Source organism: Amphiura filiformis, chromosome 9 (genome assembly GCF_039555335.1).
Source record: "Amphiura filiformis chromosome 9, Afil_fr2py, whole genome shotgun sequence".
In the NCBI taxonomy this organism is placed as follows: Eukaryota; Metazoa; Echinodermata; class Ophiuroidea; order Amphilepidida; family Amphiuridae; genus Amphiura; species Amphiura filiformis.
Window position 1 is genome coordinate 49065703 of NC_092636.1, and position 21694 is coordinate 49087396.

Genomic DNA, 21694 nt, shown 5'->3' on the forward strand with positions numbered 1-21694 from the left:
GAATGTAAACATTGACATTTGCAATACATGTTTTAACAAGAAAAATTCTGGAAAACAGCATGACGAGTAAAATATGAATGATTTTCGGACACCCTGTATGATGACTGTTTCGCTGTTTTTGCTTCAACCTCGGACTATATCTGGAGATTCGTATCTGTAGCCTGTCCTAGCACGATCAGATCAGATTAAGATTGATTTAGGGTTAGTGTTCCGATTTAGGCTTGCTGTTTAGTGTTAGAATTGTTGATTAGGGTCAGGTTCGCATTAGGAATAGGGTTTTTATAGGTCTAGGCTCTTGGATAGGGATAGAGATGCGGCTAGGTCCGAGGATTAGATATGGGTTTAAAATAGAGTTATAGATCAAGTTAGGGTTCCGGCTTGAGTTAGGATAGAGTGAGGCCACACAGGATGCTGTAGAGGCCCATAGACAACATGTACACAAAGACTAGGTTTTATTTTACACGTGACTATAGGCCTTACATGCGCCTTAAAGCTTAAGCAAAATGCCTAGCCTAGGCCTATGCTGTATTTACACGTATAGGCCTATGTACGTTATTTAGGGCAAGGAATCACCTACAAAATAGTGCATGTGGGTCTAATTAACAAAGTGGCATGTCTATATGATCATCAACATTGATTTTTCATCATCATTAAGCTTTCTATATGTATACGCAGGCAAGCAAAGGTTGTTGAATTTAGAAGCCCTGAAATCACAGAAACCAGCCGTAAACCCAATACTAATGCCACAAGTCCCCCCCCACTCAACCCGGTAGGGGCCTACTACCTCAACGGGTTCTAAAAACATACCTTAGTAGTCGAAGAAGATGCACGTTTTCTTGCCAGGGCAAATACAGTTAAATATTGAGAAATGTAAGCAAAAAATAGCTAGAAAAGTCTCCATGACGAATATCAGATCCATAGAATTCAGTGTTTCTATAGGTTAAATACCACTAATTATGTATTACACGTGTTTCAATGGGAAAATGCCTAATTTCGGGTGGAATTTTCTCATATTCAGAACTCTCACAGTTCAATGTCACCAATATCAGGTGAAACTGTATGATTTAGATGCCAAATGATCAAAAATTCAACATAGGTTGACCTGAGACTTTTCTTGTTTTAACGCACTGAACCGTAAACACCTTAAAATGACAGTGCGCCCTCGAAGCTGAAAGTTACAATATGATAGGGCGACTATTTACTAAAAACCGAAGCCGTGCGTATGAATTTTGGTACTATTACATCAAAATGTCATATAATGAGAGAAAATGTACCATTTTGAAGCATCAAACTCTAAAAAGTACTTTTTGGCTATATAACTTGATCAATTTCAGCGATTTTAATGCAGTCTTTTCGAATGCCATGAAAACAAATAGTTCCTCGTCGTATTTCAATGTATCGCCCAGGCCTATTGGTGGTCTTTAACCTATATAAGCACAAAGGTGCTCCAATCTCGGGTAAAATGCCATGAATGTAAACATTGACATTTGCAATACATGTTTTAACAAGAAAAATTCTGGAAAACAGCATGACGAGTAAAATATGAATGATTTTCGGACACCCTGTATGATGACTGTTTCGCTGTTTTTGCTTCAACCTCGGACTATATCTGGAGATTCGTATCTGTAGCCTGTCCTAGCACGATCAGATCAGATTAAGATTGATTTAGGGTTAGTGTTCCGATTTAGGCTTGCTGTTTAGTGTTAGAATTGTTGATTAGGGTCAGGTTCGCATTAGGAATAGGGTTTTTATAGGTCTAGGCTCTTGGATAGGGATAGAGATGCGGCTAGGTCCGAGGATTAGATATGGGTTTAAAATAGAGTTATAGATCAAGTTAGGGTTCCGGCTTGAGTTAGGATAGAGTGAGGCCACACAGGATGCTGTAGAGGCCCATAGACAACATGTACACAAAGACTAGGTTTTATTTTACACGTGACTATAGGCCTTACATGCGCCTTAAAGCTTAAGCAAAATGCCTAGCCTAGGCCTATGCTGTATTTACACGTATAGGCCTATGTACGTTATTTAGGGCAAGGAAATCACCAACAAAATGTGCATGTGGGTCTAATTAACAAAGTGGCATGTCTATATGATCATCAACATTGATTTTTCATCATCATTAAGCTTTCTATATGTATACGCAGGCAAGCAAAGGTTGTTGAATTTAGAAGCCCTGAAATCACAGAAACCAGCCGTAAACCCAATACTAATGCCACAAGTCCCCCCACTCAACCCGGTAGGGGCCTACTACCTCAACGGGTTCTAAAAACATACCTTAGTAGTCGAAGAAGATGCACGTTTTCTTGCCAGGGCAAATACAGTTAAATATTGAGAAATGTAAGCAAAAAATAGCTAGAAAAGTCTCCATGACGAATATCAGATCCATAGAATTCAGTGTTTCTATAGGTTAAATACCACTAATTATGTATTACACGTGTTTCAATGGGAAAATGCCTAATTTCGGGTGGAATTTTCTCATATTCAGAACTCTCACAGTTCAATGTCACCAATATCAGGTGAAACTATATGATTTAGATGCCAAATGATCAAAAATTCAACATAGGTTGACCTGAGACTTTTCTTGTTTTAACGCACTGAACCGTAAACACCTTAAAATGACAGTGCGCCCTCGAAGCTGAAAGTTACAATATGATAGGGCGACTATTTACTAAAAACCGAAGCCGTGCGTATGAATTTTGGTACTATTACATCAAAAATGTCATATAATGAGAGAAAATGTACCATTTTGAAGCATCAAACTCTAAAAAGTACTTTTTGGCTATATAACTTGATCAATTTCAGCGATTTTAATGCAGTCTTTTCGAATGCCATGAAAACAAATAGTTCCTCGTCGTATTTCAATGTATCGCCCAGGCCTATTGGTGGTCTTTAACCTAGAGTCTTGATTTTTGCAGGGTATATTGGTTTAATAAAGTACAATATAATCGTGTATACAATGAATTAAAAAAATCAGTGAGGGCGTCCTCAACAGCAAATGTTATAATATGGCTTTAAGTCCCAACTCACGCTCCACAGTGGGCCAGGTCAAAGTCAAAGTGTGCCTAACCCTTGGTATCTTAAAGACACTTTTAATTTTTGCACAAATTTGTTTCATGCACATAAGCCTGTAATATATATCACCGATGTTGTTAATCATTGAATCCAAGTATTGAAAGTGCTTCACCCGCAGACTACTACAGACGCACTTCAAACGGGACTACAAACAGTCAGAATCTCAGCATCACCCGGGATGGCCGATCGTTCCATGTAGTGTGACAGGCGAAACTGCTGCGCATATACCGGTATCATGCGGTATATCGCGTAACCGCGAACACACGCAGCGCTCTAGCGTCAAGCGAAGCACGCAACACTGACGTGATTGTTAGAAACACAAGATCAAACAGTCGACCCTCATGAATATGCGAGAATTCACAGCATACAAAACAGCCTCCTCAATCTGCTGTCGTCGATCTATTGAAATCACCCACCACTAATTGCAACAAAATCCATTAATCACCATTCGTTTCAGGAAAGTCCCCAAAATCACAGTGGCCAAATTTGCATAAATGCAAAATGGCCGTTAATGCAGCGTGTGAAATTTTAAAGTTGGTCAAATCAAAATAAAAACCATACTAATAATCTCCTCATGAGTGCACACCAGTAAATACAAGTCTCCTACACCCTGGGAGGAAAAAATTAGTGTTTCAAACGAGGAAACGTGCAACAACGACTTAATTTAATACATTAGAAAAGGCTTAAATCCAACTATTAGGCCCTGATTCATATATAATCCTCATTTAGGCCTGGAAAATAGATTGTCTGTGTAAAATGAGCAGGATCCGACTTTTTATGACGATTTGGTTCAACTTTCAAAATGTGTTGCATTTTAGAAACACCAAAGCTATTTGTGAGTTGGCGTTAGCTGTAATAGGCTATTGGGTGATCTAGTCGGCATTTTTCTGGAAAAATATTGTGGACTCCGTATATAATTTCGACAATGGATGTCTTCATCTGACCATCGACATGCAGAAAGGGTAAGTTTTGAAGAACTGAGTCGCTCTGGAGTCAAGAAATAGACGCTTTCCCGGAGCCTGTTTGTACAGAGAGTCAATGGGGGCTACTGGTGTGCATCCTCATAAGGATTTAAAAAGTATAGTTCGTAAGTTATAGGGGGAATGATCAAATGTCAAAATTTGGATTCCACAGGGGACAAAAATTGAACAATTATCTGATTACTCCATTTGCTAGAACATTTAACAAAAAGAATAGTTTGCCAAATCTTAGATGGTTTCTTACCTCGGAAGCACAGCAAAAAAGATCAAAATCCATTGAGCCCTGTTGACCTTGACCTATTTTGTGACGTTACCTGTGAACTTTTCTCAATTTGCCAAAGGAACAATTTAAGACCAGTTGGATTATAATAGGAGCATTTTCAACTGTAACAATACAATACAATACAATACAATACAATACAATACGATACAATATTATACAAAACAAAGAGCAGTTGCGCCATTTCCAAAAAGCTCAGAACGCTTACTAGGCCAGTCAAATTAAGATAAATAAGGTGTTAACCACCACTAATTGCAACAGAATCCTTTCAGTGATTCCAGCCCAATTAAAAATAACTTTATTTATAAATTGCTTAAAAGTGGAGAATAAATCATTCAAATTGTCATTCAGTATTTTTAAAATAAAAAATTTGGCAAAAGCGAAGAAAACAGCAGTATTGACGAAGTTGAAGCCAATTCAAATGCATGTAGCTAATTTATATACTGTCAGTTTATAAATTACAGATTTATGTAAATGCCTTATTTTGTCTTAAATACACAGCTTTCGGCTGAGCCACCAGCAGCTATGTTAGCACGTCTGTGACAATGTCAAAGGTACCAAATTCCGAATTTTGATGATTTGTACGATCATCCGGATGAACAAATCACTGAATGGGCCTTTAATTACCATTCATATACAATATACATGTAAATAGCAGTCCCCCAAAATACAAGTTGTGGAAAAGTGCCTAATTTGCATAAATCCAAAATGGCCGCGTATGCAGGGGTGAAATTTCAAATTCGGTCAGATCATGTTAAAAAAAACTATGCCAATGTATTGGTCTTATCATAAGGATTCAGTAAAAGTATAGTTTGTCCAGTCTCTGATTTATAGGCAAAAAGGTCAAACGTCAATCCACAGGCGTTAACAATTGAAATATGCTCCAATTTTAATCCACCTGGTCTCAAATTGTTCCCTTATCAAAAATAAGTCCAAACGAGAAAGTTGCATTGTTTTGGATGTTTTGTTACAAAAGTTGCATCACAAAATAGGTCAAGATCAACACGGCTCAATAGAATCTGATTGTTTTGCCATGTTATCAAGCTAAAAAAACACCTGCGATTATGGCCAACTATTCTTTCCTTGTTTTTTAATGTTTTAGCAAAATCAGATAATTTTGCAGTTTTTAACAATTTAAAATGTTGATATTATCCTTACCCTGCATAAACGGCCATTTTGTATTTATGCAAAATAGTCACTGGGATGTTCACTGCTTGGATTTTTGATAATTTTTTAAAGCTTTTGGGAGATTGACCCATGCCAAATGGAGTCTGTTGCAATTAGTCTGATTTTTTTGATTTGACTGGCCTATACAAAATACCTTAATACTACCACTTAAAACTACGGCACAATTCAACTTTTTGGTTGTTCTCTTAAGCTACCTTATTTGAGTGGCATTTCAAGATATGTCTATTCAGACTAAAAGTTTAGTCAGTTAGTAAGCAGGTAACATTCACTATTATACGCTGATACTATTTCATCTTACACTAAAAGACACAATTTTATGCCTAATTTTAACACCAGGATTTAAAAAAGTATATCCAAGCACTGTTTTTATCTGACATTTACAAATCAAAAAGGTGTATCTCACAATTGTGTTGATTTCAACATTGTATGGATCCACTTCCAGCACGATATGCATAACAATAGAGGGCCCAATAGGGCCAAAAAGTGCTTGCTTGCCCTCAACCGACAGACCCTAATTTTGGAAATCAGCAAAAAGGTTTTTTTCTATTTACTGTACAAAAGAATACCGACCCAGCTATTTTTGGGAATTCCTGAAAATGTTTGTTTTTTTCCTTAATTTCAAATTGTTGCATTCTGAAGATTTTGACACCAAATTTATCTAATTTTTCATATGTTGAGCCTTACAGTAGAGTTTGCTAGTAATTAAGAAAAAAAGTCTAAAAAAGAAGGTAATTTGCGTTTTCAGTGATATGATATTTGAAAAATATTTGCCAAAATGCTTTGTAATAAAAACGCTTCAAGACGGGGCTCAAGGCCAGTGCGGTCTATGTTAAATTCTTTTCAGAATATAACAAACCAATTTACAACTCTCAGATCAACTTTTTGCAAGGATTAATGCGCCTGAATTTAGATATTGGAATGTTTAGAATTTATAAGGGGAGTTTCTTTAAAAAATAATTTCAGCTGAAATGTATAATAATATTCACGAAACATATATGAAGTCGGATACACAAACGCATGAATTACAGGTTAAAGCAACGGGTAGACTGATGCCAAAAGTAACGGAAATTCTATACAACCATAGACCATGTCTATGATACAACCCAGTCAACTATTCCTTCGAAATATGAGAATGTAATGTGCCTTTAACTTCAAACAACCCATAAGGTCAAGAGGTTCAGTTGACCATGACTTGCTACGTGCATATGATACATCCTGTATGTACGTTTGCCCTCAGCAGAGCTCAGTTTCAGGTGACATAGAAGTTTTGTATAAATATATATATGTACACACACACACCGGCCAGTGTAAATACAACATCGCTGAAAACGGTAAGTTGAACATTCATCCGAATAATTCCTCTCGATTTCACATGTTGGCAATGTGCTTTACATGAAATAAGGCTAAATCAATTAGGTGCTCACTGTGTTGACATTACATGCGCGTATTCGACGTGCTTACAATGGCGGAAAGACGGAATATATGTTTGGAAGTAGAGAAGAAGAAACTTTTAGTCCACAAGAGGTCTTATATTGGTCGTCAGACAGTTTAAGGTTAGCCGAAATGTTTTTCATGCGCTTGATTTCAGAGGGGCGTAAGTTCATAACAGAAACAGCCATGCAGAAAATGAACTAGCGTACCGGGAGGTAAGCCTACTTTAATAATTATAATAGAATATCGATCCACGGCCAAGACATGAAACTTGGCTCAGCTCGTGGCCGGAGCTCGTGATGCGGGGCACAAGCCGTTTTCGGCAATTTTCATGAGGATTTTATAAATTTTAAAATCGATTGTCTAGAAAATGTGTTGATATTAAATTTATAGAGCCTTGATATCTTTGATGAAATAAATAAATAACATCAACAACAACACCACAAAGCAATTATTTGTAAATTGAATTTGGGAATATTTAACAAGACAGACTTAGGCCTACAAATTTCTGAATTATATAAAGTGAAAACCAATCAATCACTGTAGTCAGCGAATCAATCAAATATACAAAAACTATAAAAGAAAGGAGCAAGAAAGAATAAAGAAATAGTGAATAAAAAAGAAAGAAAGAAAGAAAGAAAAAAAAGAACACACACCGAAATTTCAGCCACACGGGGACTCGAACCCACAAAAATTAATCATAATAGATTCAAAGTCCAACGCTCTATCCGTCGGCCACACATCAGCTTACGCAATTGAATATATGAATACAAAAGCCACCTAAGTCCATACTTAAACCAAATTGAGTTAAGCATGGGAAAGTGTTGCTTTACATAGGCCTGTCATATGTATGAAAGAACAACTCAAATTCATCCTCTGTGTCTATTGAGCATGTGAAAAATAGCATGTATGAAAGAATCACCCAATTCCATGATTTGAGTCTTGTAACACATTGATTAAAATCAAGTATGTATAAAAGTACACTTGTAACACATTCATTGCTAGAGAGTGAAAAAAAAAAAAAATGGGTTTAATAAAAGAAAGTGTGTGGTTTATATTACATGGCAGAATGCTTATCAACATTATACATACCTGTGCGCTTTATTTTGTATTATCTTACTAGTGGTAATCTCATTCTAACATTGTTGTCTTTGTATATGATTCAAAAACCACCTAAGTCCAAAATTTAAAATGAACCCCACGAAGTCCCTGAAATGCTAATCGTCATACCTAATACAGGTTAATCCACTCATTTGCACGTAAAACTTACCATATTGACCAGGTAAATCTAACTGAAGGAATTAAAATGATACACAGGTTTTTCTCTCAAAATCACTTCCCATGGACTTAGGTGGCTTTTGTATTCATGTATTCAATTGATTGTCCTCGAAGGGGATATATAATTATAATTTGACGCAATGACGTGATTACAATTGCGTCCGCATAATGGCTCTTAGAATAAACACGCATGTCGGCGCTGAAATTTGGACGAACCCGATGGAGAAAAACCTCGTTTTTTGCAAAACTAGCTTCAATTTGGAGTGAAAATCAAATGGAATAGCAATTGGCAGAATGTTGAGAAATAATGTAGGTATTCAGATGTCTAAATTGACGTCCCGTAATCAAGATATCGATAATTTCACAAACCAGCTTTTTCTCTAGCTAATTCCCCAAAATTTCCCCCCAAAACGGGCTTTTAAAATTTAATCGGTACTGTATTTGGTTCTTCCCCATGGCAACATTATTTGTGACCGTACACCACGAATGAGCCGTAAATGTCCTCAATTGTATTCTTAGTTACAGTGTAAAATTTGGTGCTACGTGTACCTCATTTAATGAGATACACGTAGCACCAAATTGAAATACCTATGAATATGACCTTTATGCCCATTTTACACTGTAACTCAGAATACAATTGAGGACATTTACGGCTCATTCGTGGTGTACGGTCACATTTCTGTGATCGATTTGTAGTACAATACGAAAAAGAAGAAAACAATCACTCGGCGTGGATTTATACGGGGCGCACATTTGAAAAAAACGTCATGGAACGTGTTTTGATCTTGTGAACATGGTGCGTAAAAATGCTTTAAACGAAGGATTTTCAAACTTATTCTAAAAATTTGTATATAACACACACAAAAATGTTAAGCTACATCCAATGCACCAACATTTCACTCGCTGCGATATTTGACTACTGAGAAAACTCTGTTTTAGAGAACAACTTTATACTTCTTTTATACGTTTTTTATACGTTTCTTCGTGTAACCTTAATTGGTTTCTACATTGTATCAGGAAATGGTGCTGGGCGAAGAAGGACTCAGAAGAAATGAAGCCCACCCATAGCAAAAAGAAAAAAAGGTTCCCAGTGACAACCCGATGACCATTCGGTGGTCATCAGAAACCTTTCGGGTACCTTTTCCAGAGTTATCCGAAAGTGCCCGCTAGCGGATACCTTGCGGATACCTAATTAAGTTATCCAAAAGTTTTCGGGTAGACATCCAGAAGTCTCCCAAAAACTCAAGTATTTCAAATGAGTAACCCAGAAGGTTCCCTGAAACTTAGATTCTTGAGTTACCTGGTGGTTATCCGCTTTTAATTTGACCTTAAAAATAGCCTAAAGCATTTTAAGAATGCATTGGGTATGTGGTCAAAGGTCACTGAATGATTTACAAGACGATGCTGTACATAGGAATTATAAAGCATTGAATGCTTGATTTCATAATTATGACAATGCAGGTAGGAACATTTAGCTATTTGTTGTTAAATTATTATATTTGATATAAAACTATAGGCTGTATCAGTGATGTGGTCACATTTAGGTACTGTAATACATGTATTATGCTGATATGATATCAATTTTGTTGAAAGGTACAATGTATGCACCTAAAGGTGTAAACCAAACCAGAAGAATATATTTGTACAAGATCTACAATTACATTGTACACTTTTCAAGTTTCAAGATAGCACTAGCTCATCAACTGCCATGACTGCCGAGTTGTATTTCTCCAAAAACTACAATTCAAATAATAAGCTAAATTGCCTAATAAATTTGTGCATACTCATGAATTTGTATTTCTGCATTCCCCAAAAGGTCAACAGGAAGTCTCCAAAGAGGTCATCAGGTATATCGTCACCAAAAGTTAACCGCTAGGTCCCCGCAAAGTTTGCATGTGAAATTTGCCGGTGTCTACCCGGTGAGTATCGGGAAGTTATCGCCAAAGGTCTCATTTTTTGATATGGGCACGTGGCTATAAGACAGCGGAAGATAATAAATAAGCATGACTGCCGGGATGACTCCGACAAAGTTATGCCTTATATGTTAGAAAAACAAATATCAAGCACGAATCACGTGGTTTTATTTGAAACAAACGCATATTGACCATAAAAACGAATTAATACAGGCGGCACTCAACACGCGGTATCTAGTTCTGGGTGGCCAACTAAATCAATTATCTACAGGGGGTCCCAGCTTGGGGTCAAAGGTTACATAAGGTCAAATTTCAAAATTGCTCGAATCTAGTTTTAAACCACACCACAGTATTCCTCTAGTCATAAGGATTGATCTACCTGTGACGTACGGTTCTTGAGTTATAACAAAAAGGTCAAGGATTTATTTAGTTGGCCACCCAGAAGTTATTGCCCATGACCTATAGAAAACACCTAAATTGACCAACTTTTTATAACTCAACATGTCACTTGCTAGCAAAATATGGGATTTGGCTCCCCATTTATAACGTTGTGATTGCCGGATACATCCTTTAATTGTGTGTTGCATTTATTACGTGTTTGAATTTCATAATATTCCTTTTTAAGTAACCACGTGAACTTATTATTACAATTTAAGTTCTTGAGTCGCCCAACCCTTGCAAGACTTTGGCCATCTCTGATTGTTATTTTCGCTCTAAGCGTCACTGCAATATTCTACCGTGCAACTTATTTTTGCAGAGACTAATTAAACCATTTGGCAAATCGTATTTACTTTTTATTAAACAATATGATAATCGATATCACCAAAAGGAACATTTTTATTTAGGTGCTATCATTTTCCTGGGGGGGGGGGTACAAAAAGTGGGCGTCAAAAGGATTATAACACCCCTCCCCCTCCCCAACCACCACCGAAACACCTTACATCCTAAACAGGCTGAAATTGTATTGAAATCAATAAAATAAACACACTATTTATGGTCATCCTGTGACTCCCTACATTGTGGTCATCAACCCCCCCCCCTATTTTTCTTTCCAAAGATTTATGACAACCCGTATAGTTGGGACCCCTCCGAAGAAAATTGATAGCTGCTTAAAATCCCCTTAAAAATAAAAGCGTTTAACACTTTGTTATCGAGATTTCTGTTGAGATTAGAATTTAATTAGGCTTCTGTGTTATAATGATACGTGACGGTTGAACGGCTATTATTACAGATATTACCATGATTACTATAGTTGAATCATTTTCTTACGATCCGTGACCATTCATAGCATACCTTTGTTTCTCTGTGGATTTGACTAGATGGACATATTCTAAGAAAAAATAGCTCCTATGTCCCTCCCAAAAATGGCGGGAAAATCTATTTATAGCTCATTTTTCAAAATGGCCGCCGGTGACCTTTTGAAAAACATGAATATCTATATACCATGTTCTGGATAGGCTATAATGACAAATAATATGCCGTTTTCCACTATCTTTGGCATGCCCAACCTTTTAAGATAAAATTCAAAGTGTTGAGAGGTCATCTTGACCCCTAAATCCAAGATGGCCGCCAGTTCCATATTGAAAAACATGAAAATCGATATATCATGAAGTGGATAGGCTATAGTAACACACAATGTATCGTTTTTACTATATTTGGCATGCAAACCCGTTTTAAGATCATATTCAAAGAGTTTGGGGTCACATTGATCCCTAAATCCAAGATCGCCGCCAGCGCCATATTGACAAAAACATGAAAATCTATATACCATGAAGTGGATAGGCTATACTGACAAACAATGTGTCGTTTTCCACTAGTTTTGGCACGCCAAATCTTTTTTGTCATATTCAAAGTGTTTGGAGGTCATCTTGAACCCTAAATCCAAGATGGCCGCCAGCGCCATATTGAAAAACATGGAAATCCATATATCATGAAGTGGATTTACTATAATAACCAACAATGTGTCGTTTTCAACTATTCTTGGCATGCAAAACCATTTAAGATCATATTCAAAGAGTTTGGGGTCACCTTGACCCCTAAATACAAAATGGCTGCCAGCACCATATTGACAAAACATGAAGTGGATAGGCTATACTGACAAATATTCTACTATTTTTGGCATGCCAAACCTTTTCATGTCGTATTCAAAGTGTTTGGGGGCGTCTTGACCCCTAAATCCAAGATGACTGTCTAAGCCATGTCGAAAAATTCACACACATGAGCCCAATACTTATTTTTACTCAATTACTTATACTATAGATTTTGAAAGTGTTACCTTTGTTCTTTCAGGAAAGTTGCACGTTAAGAGTATGTGATGGAGAACAGACACTCCCGGGCAGACACTGAAGAGCTACAGAGCAACCAAGAGACTGATAAACTAGAATGCATGCTGAAAGATCATTGCCCTGTAAAAGACAGTTTAGAAAAAGTAGAGAAATAAGAGAACATTAAGGACAATTTTTTACAATGGAAGGGCCTTGATAAATTTCAACATGTCAATGCAACAGTGGAATGGAATAAAGGACCGACGGGTTATCATATGCATGCTACTTGTTGTACCACGATGTCTAACACACGTTAACTGCCAAGCCACAAAACGCAAGCACAAATCTGAGAAATCAAAAAAAAAAGGCTGGGATGTCCGGTCAGCAATCATCTTTCTCAGGACCTCCTCCCAAGAAACTTCGTTCAAGTATAGGTGTTCTGCATGATAAGGCATTGTGCGTCTACAAAAGTCTGGTAACCGGGACAAAAACACTTTTGTTACTTTTGACAAAAGATACATGGAGAAGATTCAAGGCACACACTGTCTACATTGCAGATGAGGATACAAGAGAGCCTTTGGCTTGGAAATCAGATACCCCTCATTGCTGGCGTCAATATGTCAGCAATCAAGCGAGAGATAATCTCAGTGAAAATGCAGAGCATCTACAGCATGTTAACCTTCGGGAGGCTCAAGCTTTGTTCTTTCAACACATCCAACAAGTCATATTTAAAGATCGTGAAATACGCACCCTTGAAGGACTGCTCCAAAATTACATTCGCATTACTTCAACCTACGGGCACTTTTCACAAGTAAGGTCCAGCTACCTCAAGGAACTTGGAATTTGGAAAAGACATAGGATTTCACGTACGTATTCAGAAGAAAGTTAGTGAGCTTGTGTATGATACAAGCACTTCCGATACATACATCGAGGCCGCGCTGTTATCACTGGGAGTAACGGATGACCAGTTGGTCAAGAATGTCGCAACACGACTCAGAGAACAGGTCATCAAACAACCACTGTTCCTTGGCCCCCGTATATACATGAGGTGGAGCAAGCTGAAAACTTGAGTAGAGCTCCTACTAAAGTTCATTACCTGGTTGAAAAAACCTAACACAGGTCTAACTGATGACAACCCAAAGGTCCGATCAATTGCGTCAATCTTAGGGAGAGATCGTTATTTACGACAGGGGGAATGGGCATTTTGAGGGGGAACCCGAATTTTTTATTTGATCTAGAGGTGGAAACGCAACATTGTTTGTTGAACCAGGAGGGGGATTGTTAAGTTTAAAAGGGGGAATCTGACAATTTTGAGTGGACGCGAGGGGGGAAAGCAAATTTTCAAATTCCGCCCTTGTTTTCACGAATTTCTCCATTTAAAACTTAACAATCCCCCTCCTGGTTCAACGAAAAATTTCAAAACTCCTCCCGCTCAAGATACAAAAAAATCGGGTTCCCCCTTGAAAATGCCAACCCCTGTCGTAAATAACGATTGCTCTCTAAGATTGGCGAAATTGATCAGACCTTTGGGTTGTCATCAGCTGAACCTGTGTTAGGTTTTTTCAACCAGGTAATGAGCTTTAGTAGGAGCTCACTAAAGTTTTCATCTTGCTCCAACTCATGTATGTACGGGGGTCAAGGAATAGTGTTTTTTTTGATGACCTGTTCTCTAAGTCGTGTTGCGACATTGTTGACCAACTGGTCATCCGTTACTCCTAGTGATAACAGCGCGGCCTTGATGTATGTACCGGCAGCTCTTGTATCATACACAAGCTCACTAACATTCTTCTGAATACGTTCGTGAAATCCTATGACTTTTCCAAATTCTTTGATCATTAGTTCCCTTTAGGTAGCTGGACCTTACTTAAAGTGCCCGTAGTTTGAAGTAATGTGAATGTAATTTTGGAGCAGTCCTTCAAGGGTGCGTTTTTCACGATCTTTAAATATGACTTGTTGGATATGTTGAAAGAACAAAGCTTGAGCCTCCCGAAGGTTAACATGCTGTAGATGCTCTGCATTTTCACTGAGATTATCTCTCGCTTGATTGCTGATATATTGACCCCAGCAATGACGGTGTTATCTGATTTCCAAGCCAAAGGCTGTTTGCCTGTCTGGGATTGGCATTATAAGCGTATTTAACCGCTCTCTTGTTACCTCATCTGCAATGTAGATAGTGTGTGCCTTGAATCTTCTCCATGCATCTTGTGTCAAAAGTAACAAAGTGTTTTTGTCCCGGTTACCAGACTTTTGTGGACGCACACTCCTTATCATGCAGAACACCTATACTTGAACGAAGTTTCTTGGGAGGAGGTCCTGAGAAAGATGATTGCTGACCGGACATCCCAGCCTTTTTTTGATTTCTCAGATTTGTGCTTGCGTTTTGGGGCTTGGCAGTGAGCGTGTGTGTTAGACATCGTGGTGCAACAAGTAGCATTCATATGATAACCCTTAGGTCCTTTATCCCATTCTACTGTTGAATTGACATGTTGAAATTTATCAAGGCCCTTCCATTGTAAAAATTTGTCCTTAATGTTCTCCCATTTCTCTACTTTTTCTAAACTGTCTTTTACAGGGCAATGATCTTTCAGCACGCATTCTAGTTTATCAGTCTCTTGGTTGCTCTGTAGCTCTTCCGTGTCCGTTCTGTTCTCCATCACATGCTTTTAACGTGCAACTTTCCTGAAAGAACAAAAGTAACACTTTCAAAATCTATAGTATAAGTAATTGAGTAAAAATAAGCATTGGCCTCATGTGTGTCACATCTTGAAAATCGATGTTCATGTTTTTCGACATGGCTTAGACAGTCATCTTGGATTTAGGGGTCAAGATGCCCCCCAAACACTAATGAATACGACATGAAAAGGTTTGGCATGCCAAAAACAGTGGAATATTTGTCAGTATAGCCTATCCACTTCATGTTTTTGTCAATATGGTGCTGTCGGCCATCTTGAATTTAGGAGTCAATGTCACCCAAACTCTTTGAACATGATCTTAAATGGTTTTGCATGCCAAAAATAGTTGAAAACGACACATTGTTGGTTATTATAGTCAATCCACTTCATGATATATCGATTTTAATGTTTTTCAATACGGGACTGGTAGCCATCTTGGATTTAAGGTTCAAGATGACCCCCAAACACTTTGAATATGACAAAAAAGGTTTGGCATGCCAATAATAGTGGAAAACGACACATTGTTTGTCAGTATAGCCTATCCACTTCATGGTATATAGGTTTTAATGTTTTTGTCAATATGGCGCTGGCGGCCATCTTGGATTTAGGGATCAATGTGACCCCAAACTCTTTTAATATGATCTTAAATGGTTTTGCATGGAAAATATAGTTGAAAACGACACATTGTTTCTTATTATAGCCTATCCACTTCATGATATATCGATTTTCATGTTTTTCAATATGGAACTGGCGGCCATCTTGGATTTAGGGGTCAAGATGACCTCTCAAAGATAGTGGAAAACGGCATATTATTTGTCATTATAGCCTATCCAGAACATGTTATATAGATATTCATGTTTTTCAAAAGGTCACTGGCGGCCATTTTGAAAAATGAGCTATAAATAGATTTTCCCGCCATTTTTGGGAGGGACATAGGAGCTATTTTTTCTTAGAATATGTCCATCTAGTCAAATCCACAGAGAAACAAAGGTATGCTATGAATGGTCACGGATCGTAAGAAAATGATTCAACTACTAGGCGTACAGGTCTTTGCAGCGCTGGTGTGAGTATAATTATTACATCAAGGGAGTTTGATATTAGGTTCCCGGATTAGATTTCAACACATGAAGTGTGATAGGCGGTGACATGTGGAATCGAGAAAGGGCTAAAAGGTACGTGGAGAACATTGGGTTTCGGTCTGATAGGCTATTAACATTTACGGCGCCATGCTACGGATATCGGTTGATTGAGTCCACCTCTTGCAAAACTGTGTCAATGTAAACTAAAAAAATTAATCACCATACCATTTTGGTTAGTTGTCGGGGTTAATTGTGTTGTTTGGTACACTATGTTTTTATTATATAGTAAGACACTACATCTGACTATTGCCATAATAGCTACCTTAATTAGTATGGGGTGCAAAATTTCACACTTGGAAAAAGTCTACAATAAGAGAAATTTTCTATATAATAGAAAACACAAGATTTTCCTCCTTGCCCCTCCCCAAAAATAAAGGACGCAGAGGTTTGTATTAAGTATTTGCCATTTGGTTTTACATGCAACTCTTTGCAGTATCTTCCATAAACAGCTGATATAAGATATTGTTTACAGTGACACTCATTACTCACTCCATTCAGGTTGGTGTTCCCAGGAAAGCAGATGATCCAAATATGAAGATAACAATAAGATAAGATATTTAAGGCGTGTTTTTTGTAAAAAAATCAATTATCATTGTCTTGATTAGGCCATTAATGAAAAGTTGCACCATGAAGATTTGAATGGAGACGGAATGCAAAACATGCACGGTCAACGATTGTTTAATGTATTGTGGTTTTTGAGATTTGTACCGTTTTATGAAGATGTTTGGTTTCGACACTCTTTATATCATAACTCAAGAACCCAATACCTACAAAAGTTTAACTGTGATAATTGAATTCTTATTAAAGCACACTTCAAAGTGTCTCAATAATTTTACCCAGATATTATTACTATTCACAGGATACCACGATTCGACCAATAAGCTCAATCGCCATTGTAACTTTCATTTTTTCAAAGACATATCGGATAAATTGCTCTAATTCTTCGTCTTTTTTTATTATTGAAATAATGTTATCATTAGCAATATTTTAAATACCTAATCTATATCATATTCATATTTTTTAAACTTATTATTACTATTATTACTATTCACAGGATACCACGATTCGACTAATAAGCTCAATCGCCATTGTAACTTTCATTTTTTCAAAGACATATTGGATAAAGTCCTCTAATTATTATTCTTTTTTTATTATTGAAATAATGTTATCATTAGCAATATTTTAAATAACTAATCTATATCACATTCATATTTTTTAAACAATTTTTATTCTATCTGGTAAAACATTTTAAATAACATTTGTACGCACAAAAAACAACAATTTTCCCGATAGGTCAGAGGGCAAAGTGTCCCAAAACTATAAAACTTTCCCACAATGCATTACAAAATTTCAATGCTGATTTGGCTTATTCACGACAGCTAACTTCTCTTACTGGCCTCTAAAATAACACCTTTACAAAACTTAACGCAGCCGTTATAAACGCGCCTATATCTTAACTATTAATTGTATTCACAATATTTGAGCATAAGAAGGTGGCTTATTTACGCGCATTTTGATCATTTTAACAGCACATACGTGTTTTTAAGAAATACCCGAATTTAAAAGTTGCAGTTTACACCAATCTATGGTTATTAGGCAGGCATTGTGTTATGTAAAACCCGTCATTATATTCTCGCTAAATTTTAAATCATTAGAAATAGCAACATCTTAATAAACAAATGTTTGATTACGTAATCCGATAATATATTTCCGTCAGACATTCGACATCACATATAATTGATTTTCCGTCAACACATACTCATTAGAAGATAAGAAATATTTTTTCTTTGATGCTCTATAACATATAGGTTATCATCAACAAAACGAACGAAACAGCAGAGTATCGAGTAGACTCGCCCTGGATACCAGCTCGTCACTGACTGTACTGCAGTTTTCAACACTTGTAAGTTGAACATTTCTATCAACAGTACAAACTGTTTTCAACACATTCGACCTTCACCATGGCAGCCGATAATATAATTCATGACAATGACTCAGATTTTATATCGGTCAATAATGAAACATGCACACACACCATTGGTTTGAAGCAAAAGGTTTTACTTTCTATTGACATAATTTTTTTCATCATTGGATTCTTCGGAAATGGCAGCATCATCTACTTGACGGCAAGACATAAAGGACTACGAAACATTACTAATCTTATGATCAACAACCTTGCTGTTGGAGATATGCTGGTTGTGATCATCAATATTTCCTTCAATATTTTCGTGTACCTATTGAAATCTGCTCAGCAGTTCTTGTGTCAGTTTTGCAAATCTTTGTCGTTCATCCTGTTTTTGTCCCAAGGAGTATCTGTATTGACCTTAACTGCTTTAAGTATGGATCGTGTAACCGCTGTAGTGTATCCACTACATAAGAAAAAGTACGCACGAAGAATCAGCGTTTGGAGTGTGACGTTAATCTGGACAACGTCTGTTGCTATATCCTGCCCAATTTATGCACTTTTCAACGACTCGTGTTGGTTTGCCGATGATAGTTCCTACACAGCATACATACTATGTATTGTGTTGTTACTGTTTGTTCTGCCGTCTGTTGTTATGATGATATGCTATGGTTTGACGGCGAAAGAGTTATTACACAAAAAAGCGAGTCTGAAGACTGATTCACGAGCCGGTAGAAAACAACAGAAGCAGCGTTCGCGGCTTGCCCTGACTGTACTTATTCTGACAATAATATTTATCTTATGCTCATCGCTTTTCTACACATGGCTGGTCGTTTTACGGTTTGCGCCCGAAAATGCGTTTGTAAACAATGAATTTATAAAGGAAGCAAAAAATGTGTTGCTGAAATTAAATTCAGTGGTTAATCCAGTGATTATTTACTTAATGAGTTCAACGTACAGAAAATACCTGATGAAGAGCTCCAAAACCATTTATTGTCGTGTTACTACTACTATTCGTGAGCCGTCAAACCAGTTAGCCCTTAACTATGTTAATCACGATTTTTGAAGTATATTCAGATATAAGACCGTAAAAAGTACTAATGTCCACTTTTGGCCAAATTGAGTTATCACTGGTTTTGAGGTCCTTTTGGGGTCTTTTAAGAAATTATGTTTTTGTTTTAAAATATATATATTTTCAACACACTTTTTTGGTGAGTCTATTTTTGGCAATGACCCCAATTTGAGCGTCCACTAATTTCAGCACAAAATGTACTTAGGTCCTCTAATAGCAAGTAATTGACATTATATAATTCAATGAGTTTAGACATACATGATGTCATAATAAAATACATGTTGCTTTTTATTTTTGTTGTTTATGACAAGTTTACTGCTAAGTTCACTTTAAAAGAATTTAAGTCTTTGGTGATTTTTAGCCATTGAAAGTGTTTTACTCCAGTTTAAGCGGAAAAAGTACTTAAGTACAAACTCGATATATTGATTTATCTCGTAATCAATTGCCGTATTAAAATTTTATCCACGATTTTCATACAAACTTACTGTTAGAGCTTGTTTAATCCACCTTTTAGCAATTCATGAAGTTTTTCAGTATTTGTAGCCATGGAAACTGTGTATTACTCCAATTTCAGCGCAAAATCAATATATTGATTGATCTGATAATCATTTGTCCGGATTACATTTTGTTACGTCACATCATCTCTAGTTACATTTCCTAAAAACATGCAAAATATCGAAAATGGACTTAAGTACTTTTTTCGCTCAGGTCTTCAAGTATCAACACAGTTTGTGTCATATCATGACGTCATAATTGCTTGCTTACCTCACTAGAGGAAGTTTTGAATGAGAAAACGGACATTTTGGTGAGAAACGGCCAAAATGGAAAGAATTTAAATTTCCTCATTCGTTTCGACGAGAAAATTCGCGGTGTATGTGTCAATCGTTATTGTCTTATTAAAACTGGTAATCAACGCTAACCTCAAAACAAACATTATCATTTTCTCATCCAAAAGAATGAGAAAATTTGAATTGCAATTAAGGAATCGGACAGCAACGTTTGCAAGGTGAGTTGGGGGATCTTAGATCACATCAGACATATCGAATTGCATTATGAATACGAGGAATGTCCTTCTGATGTCCAATAATTTTGATATTTTGTTTTTTGAAAAACGTTATATAATACAAATTTTATGGCAGATTATTAAAATTTGATTTCTTTGATAGTATTGATATAACAGTCATCGAAGTAAACTTTATATATCCAATGAAAGTGTATTATAAAGTCGGTCATCAAGTGAAAAGTTTCACCTTTTATATTAACGACATACATTTTTCCCCAAAAGACCTCAATATTTGTGGTGTTTTTGAAAAAAAAAATCTTTAAAACGAAAGGTTACAATTTTCATGTGTCGGACGGCTTTTCATCCCAGCCATATATCATTAGATTTAACTCGAGGAGTTTACTCATTTGCCATAAAATGTCGCGAATTAAAAAAATCCAAATTATTTAATATCAGAATATTTTCAAAATGCAATTCGATATATCTGATGTCCTCTCAAGTCCAACAAAAATACGTGAAAAAGTTATCCGAACCCTTAAGAAACGTGTAATAAAAAGAAGCAGATGCATATACCAAAGCAGTTTGCATGACCTATTTTTAGTATCAGGTAATCCGAGTATATTCACTTTGAAAGAAGAAATATATCCATTAACAGATGGGGAAAGGGACCGTATTTGAAATGCATTAAAATAAACAAACAAAAATGGTATGAAAATCGTGAGAGACGAGCACAGAAGGCAGGAACAAAAATCAAAATTATCTCCAAAATGAAACAAAAACAAATATGATAATTGGTGTTGTATGAGAGCTCATAGTCAGGACAATATAAACTGCAGCAATAAAAATATAAATATGTTGATGGTATGCATGATTAAAATGTACCAAAAATGTATGAAAAAGACATTTTCATCAAAAACGCGCTATAAATATGACTAAATACAATGTTGCGGAACAGTAAAGTCTCATGCTAAAATTAAACGAACCTTTTGAAATTAAAATTTCTTATTTAATCCAGAGCCTCTCTATCATGTGCTACTTTGATCACATAAACATGACTTTTTGAAAATAAAGGGTCCAATATGGAATTAATGTTTGCGATTTCTCCACCGGGACCTCACTTTTTAATAACCAGGTCGAACCTGGTATCATTTGTTAAATTTTGTGGTTGATTTACTTTGCTACGAGGGGCGGTCAATAAGTTCGTAGAACAAGGTACTTGAAAGAGTACTAGCCAAAGTCTTTTTACCTCGCTGTTGAACATGGTCACCATATGCAACCGTCACAATTTTCTTCAAACCTTCTATGTCAACAAAATGGACGTCTTCCGATTGCTCCATGAGCCACTCTTCAATGGTTCAACAGCATTGATCACCAGCAAACCTGATATTTTGAAGGTAGGAATTGACATTCTAAAGAAGTATTTCACTAACTGGAGGCCATGTCTGAATCACAATATGGTTGATTTAGTTATATCACCCCTCTGTCGTGAATTATAACTT

General features: G+C 36.6%; 1 protein-coding gene across 2 annotated transcripts; it reads left to right on the top strand.

Moving 5' to 3' along the window:
• Window positions 1-6781: 6781 nt before the first annotated feature.
• LOC140160345 (bombesin receptor subtype-3-like) lies at window positions 6782-19483 on the top strand. 2 transcript variants are annotated; one of them, XM_072183593.1, is made up of 2 exons: window positions 6782-6851; window positions 18026-19483. In XM_072183593.1, the coding sequence occupies exon 2, from the start codon at window positions 18179-18181 to the stop codon at window positions 19184-19186; it is 1008 nt and encodes a 335-aa protein (XP_072039694.1). In that variant the 5' UTR covers window positions 6782-6851; window positions 18026-18178; the 3' UTR covers window positions 19187-19483. The 2 variants fall into 2 exon arrangements, with proteins under 2 accessions (XP_072039694.1, XP_072039695.1); XM_072183594.1 differs by lacking the exon at window positions 6782-6851 and adding an exon at window positions 16210-16250.
• The last annotated feature ends 2211 nt before the right edge of the window (window positions 19484-21694 follow it).

Bases quoted from the DNA above. Each gene is read 5' to 3' on its own strand.
- LOC140160345 (XM_072183593.1), top strand. From the start codon at position 18,179: ATGGCAGCCGATAATATAATTCATGACAATGACTCAGATTTTATATCG.